This window comes from Ranitomeya variabilis, chromosome 6, assembly GCF_051348905.1.
Source record: "Ranitomeya variabilis isolate aRanVar5 chromosome 6, aRanVar5.hap1, whole genome shotgun sequence".
Lineage (NCBI taxonomy): Eukaryota > Metazoa > Chordata > Amphibia > Anura > Dendrobatidae > Ranitomeya > Ranitomeya variabilis.
The window spans coordinates 514,754,980-514,759,903 of NC_135237.1; the positions used below are offsets into that span (position 1 = coordinate 514,754,980).

The 4,924-nt window shown below is 57.1% G+C and overlaps 1 protein-coding gene across 1 annotated transcript; it reads left to right on the forward strand.

Annotated features, from left to right (window-relative positions):
- The first annotated feature begins 238 nt into the window (after positions 1-238).
- LOC143781472 (uncharacterized) lies at positions 239-4,577 on the forward strand. The gene is made up of 2 exons (XM_077268096.1): positions 239-1,971; positions 4,517-4,577. Exons 1-2 carry the CDS (start codon positions 414-416, stop codon positions 4,558-4,560), a joined length of 1,602 nt encoding a protein of 533 aa, XP_077124211.1. The 5' UTR covers positions 239-413; the 3' UTR covers positions 4,561-4,577.
- Positions 4,578-4,924: the final 347 nt, after the last annotated feature.

Sequence of the window (4,924 nt, forward strand, 5' to 3'; positions counted from 1 at the left end):
AGCCGGATGTGGGGGTGGGCTCATCTGGTTGGCAGGTGTCCAGACGGTGAAAGCGGTCAGGAGCGAGCAGGGGATGAGGATCCTATCACTCCACGGAAAATATCTGATGGGGTGGGGATGATCCGAAAACACAGACAGAGATACACACCCACACAGCGCAGGGACAGGTATGGCTGCAGCTGTATACCAGCATAACCATGTGTCTGCAGCTCAGGAGGTGACTGGAGGATAAGACACAATGTAACAGCAGAATAGTGAGTGCAGCTCTGGAGGTGACTGGAGGACAGGTGCCCACAATCAGTCACACCCTGCTAGGAGCAGCACCTGTCTTGTGAGCTCCAGCACTTCCAGCAGGAGGCCCAGAGTCTGCCTCTCTTCTCCCCAGGGAGAGGCAGGCTTCCTGGGAGGCCGGCATGGCTTCCCAGGCTTCTGTTCCCCGGTCTGTGCCGGCGGGGGACAGAGAGCAGCAGCAGCAACCGGCCCAAGAGGGACTGAGGAGGTCAGGAAGGGTGAAGAAAACCTTACCCACCTACTCCAACCCTGAGATGGCTCATCGTCCGCCCAGAGAGGGAGACAGGGGCACCCCAGGCCCCAGGAAGGAGAGCCCAGGAACATCCTGGGGAGAGAGGAGCTCCGGCGAGTCCACGAGTACCTTCTCCTCCCGAGTGGTCGCCATGCTACGTGAGTATGAGGACGCCGGCAAAGCACTGACCGGGCTGAAGGAGAAGCTGCAGGAGGCACGGATCCTGAACACCCGAGCCTCTAGCAAGGAGAAACCCGTGACCTCCCAGAGGTTCAGAGCCCTCAGAGATGAGGTGGCCCGGTTAGTGCTCCTCCGGGAGGGGATTGAGAAAAGCACAGGTCCCTTCCTGGAGAGGTTTAAGAACCAGCGGCGGTTCTCAGAAATGAAGGGGTTAAATACCTCAGGAGAGCCGCCAGCCGGCGTCCTAAGCGACGAGGAGGAGGAGGACGACGACGTGGCTGTAACTGGAGTCCTACAAGCTGGAACCAGCCGGGAGAGTGAGTCGCAGAGCCGACAACAGAGAAGCGGCCTCCCGGCACGGCAGAGGACTCCGACAGCACAGGCTGGAGTGTCAGCGGAGGAAGAGGAGGAGGGCGGTCTGCTACAGGAGATCCGACAGCTGGAGTCTCCAGTGAACCTGGACCGCTTCTCCTTTGGTGAGGACGAGCCAGCAGAGGAAACCCAGAAGAGGAAGAAGAAAACGAAGGAGACCGCACGGGAGGTGGTGAGTTACAGATATGTACTGATGGATGATGTTACACCTACCACCTCCTGTGTAAACCCCACCAAACCTAAAGGCACGGGCTCTGCAGTGGGTCCGGGGCATAGGCAAGGTGGGGAGAGGAGGAGGACGTCCGGCGGTGCTGCCGTCTGTGCGGGGAACAGTGCAGGGGGCGAGGCTGTGGAGGTACTCACGGCGCCGGACATAGGGGACCCCGAGGAGTTTCCCTCTCTGCCCTCTGCGGCTAAGCCGGTTATCACCGGGGCTGAGGGGGGCGAGGGGGATGTCCACGCCGTTGCGAAAGGGGGACGATGTGGGCAGACTCCATCCCTGCTCGCTACGGCTGAGCCGGCCGACGCCGGGGCTGTGGGGGGCAGGTCCGAGAAACTTGGTGCGGCAAAAGGGGGGCGCACTGTTGTGACAGGGGCGCAGTGCGCCTCAACAGAGAAGAGGCACGCGGCTGCAATAGGGGAGCAGCGAGTCCAAAAAGGAAAAAAAAAGCAGGAAACATCATCTGCAGGGAACACTGGGCGCCCTGCTGCGACGGGAGGACAGATTGCTCCAGCACCCAAATGTGACACCGGGACCCCGAAGTCTGTGGGTGCGGGGCAGGCGGCGCCCCCCAACAAGCAGCAGGCCCAGAATAATAAAATACAAACTGCTGCAGTAGGGGGGCAAGGCGCTCCAGAGACACAACAGAGAGCCAGCACCAATCAAGGGAAAACAGGTGTGGTGCTGTACCCCTCCCCCGGTCCAGCAGGTGTGAGTGCAAAGAAGCCAGACACAAGTGAGGAGAAAATGGATGTTACTGTGGAAGGTGCAGAGAACAGTTTTACAAATAGTGGTGTGAATACTGGGAAAAAAGTGACGGGAAGTGGTGGCAATGGTAAGAAGAATGAAAGCAGCTGTGCAGGAAATGATGGGAGTAGTAGTGGAGTGAATGATGGGAGTAGTGGTGGAGTGAATGGTGGGAATAGTGGTGGAATGAATGATGGGAGCAGTGGTGGAGTAAATGATGGGAGTAGTGATGTTGCAAATGATGGGAATAGTGGTGGTGGTGGAGTGAATGAGGAGAACATTACTGGTGTTGGTGGAGGGGAAGCAGGTAGTGGTCCCGCTGCCTCCCCAGCGGTGGCGGGGTCTTCAGCCCCAAGCTATTCAGGAGCTGTCACTGCTGGGGGTAGTAGTGTGCCCTTGTCTGGTGACCCTGAGGAAGGTGACTTGCAACAGCGCTTCCTGGACGCCCTGAGGAGAGGGGAGAGTTCTATCAATGTAGAGGGGAGGGAGGTTGATCTGTCTTTCTGGATAGAGAGACACGGTCTTTCCGCCTTCCGAGATAGAGGGGCAGAGACTGTCAGGTCTCTGCCGACACCGGGGCAGAGGAGTAACCGTAGGAACGTGGCCCGTCTCCAGTGGGTAAGCAAGGATGCCTGTCCTGATCGGTCAAAGGTTGCTGAGCTCCTGCTGGGGATGGGCTTCGTGGCATATGACATCTTTGCCTTGATCCATCCCTATGGGACCTCCTACTTCGATGTCAGCTTCGTGAGACCGGAGGGCCTTGAGCTTTTCTGGTCTCGCCATGAGCTGGCTCGGGGTCGCCCCGAATGGCAGGGTTTCCTCGCTGAAGCAATATCCCGCCAGAACTCGGTCAGGAAGGTGACCGTTTTGACCAGTAACGAGTCACTTTCCTGTGTCGACATCTCCACCTGGGTTGGACGATATGGCGACATCATCGGTATTCCCGAGAAGACCCTCGATGAGCATGGTATCTGGTCAGGAGCCTGGACCTTCATGGTGAAATTGAAGGTTTCAGGAAACACCGTTACCCATATCCCTTCCTCAACATTTTTGGGGAGGGACAGGATCTTGATTTTCTACCGGGGGCAGCCTAAGGTCTGTCACAGGTGCGGCAGCCCCACACACTTCAGTGCGCAGTGTACCACCCAGAAATGCGCACTGTGTGGGGAACTCGGCCATCTCGCTGCTACCTGTGGCAGGATTAGGTGTAACCTGTGTGGTGACCTCGGTCACCCGTTCAGTCGCTGTCCGCGTTCCTTTGCCAATGCGGTCCTGAAAGCGGCGAGTGCGGGACAGGCGAAAGCCGGGACTAATCTCGCCGGTGAAGGGACCAACAGAGGCGGAGGAGGCAGGGAACCGGTGAGGAGCAGGCTGCCGCCATCCAATATCAGGCGGCAGCAGCAGCGCCGTGGGAACAGGGGGCAGGGAGTAATGACCCTAAACTCTGACCCGGGTGCTTCACTTGCAGCTGAGGATCCTAAAGACGGCGAATTGAGCGAGGAAGTCAAGAGACTTGAAAGGGAGGAGCAAAAGGATGCCATGTCTGCCCAGGAACCTTCATCCGGTGACAGTCTGGATGAGGGAGATGGGGAGTGGTCACAGCAAAAGAAAAAGGGTAACAGGAAAACAACTAAGGAAAAGAGGGGGTCCGGGCCTCGAGCCTCCTCCTTGGAGTGCGACCCCTCTGACTCCGTAGCCCTGATCCAGGTGCCATTGGAAGGTCCAGCCGCCCCCCCTCTGGTGGATCTCTCTAACCGGTTCCGGGCCCTCCAGGACTCCCCTCCAGAGGGGGGCGATGGGGACCCGGGGCCGGAGGTTGCGGACAAGGTTGTTGGGGCTCAGGAGGTCGCTGGGTCTTCTTCTCAGGGGGCAAATACAAAGCCTTCTGGGGGGGGGGGGACTACCTCAGGACCACCAGACAAGGGCCAGAGTGTATGTAAGGAGAGAATGGATGAGTCTGTTTGTCTTAAGCGCACTAAAAACTCATCATTGTCAGAGGAAGAGGGTGAAACTGTTGGGGGTGGGAAGAAAAAGGCTATCTAATTCAATCAATCATGATGGCGGCACCCACCCCATTGACGCTGGCAACCATTAATGTTGCCAGCATAAAGTCAGATGTGGCAAGGTACACGGCCTTTCATTTTCTCGGCCAACTTGACGCCGACATTTTGTTTTTGCAGGAGACCAGGTTGACCGACCTATCAACCATGCATAAAGCAAGGCGGGAGTGGAGGCACGGGCCCTCCTACTGGTCTCTTGCGGCCGAGCCGTATAGCGGGGTGGCGGTCCTTTTTAAGACCGCAGCGGTTGAATGCAGACGATTGATCGAGTTAGAAATGGGGAGATGCTTGATCCTAGATGTCTCCATTGGGGGACAGGAGCTTCGGCTCATTAACATCTACGGTCCCCAGTCCAAGTGGGACCGCAAGTGTCTCTTCATGAAGATCAAACCTTTCTTATTTTTGAGTCGGCAGGTGGTCTTTGGAGGGGATTTCAACAACGTCACGAGACCCTGTGATAGAGGAGGTTCCGGAGACCGGCTGGCTTACGATTGCGTCGCGCTAAATAGGATAGTAAGTGAGGCACGCCTGGTGGATGTCCACATCCGGCACAACACAGGCCACGCGGGGTTCACTTTTTTTAGAGGTAGTCAGTGCAGGTCTAGGTTAGACAGGTTTTATTTGAAGGAGGATGCCGTCTCCTCGCCGTTGTCGGTTGTGGAGGTGGAGTTCTCCGATCACTGTTTGATTATGTTTTCTCTGAGCGTTACAGAGACTCCTCGGATGGGAAGAGGTTATTGGAAGCTGAATTCGTCACTCCTTGAGGAAGAAGCTGTAAGACGGTCCTTTGAGGAATTTCTTCAGAGCCAGGTACCGCTGCTG

Coding starts and splice junctions, on each gene's coding strand:
- LOC143781472 (XM_077268096.1), top strand. CDS start 414: ATGGCTTCCCAGGCTTCTGTTCCCCGGTCTGTGCCGGCGGGGGACAGA. Junction 1,972..4,516: donor CACCAATCAAGGGAAAACAG/GTGTGGTGCTGT, acceptor TTGAGTCGGCAG/GTGGTCTTTGGAGGGGATTT.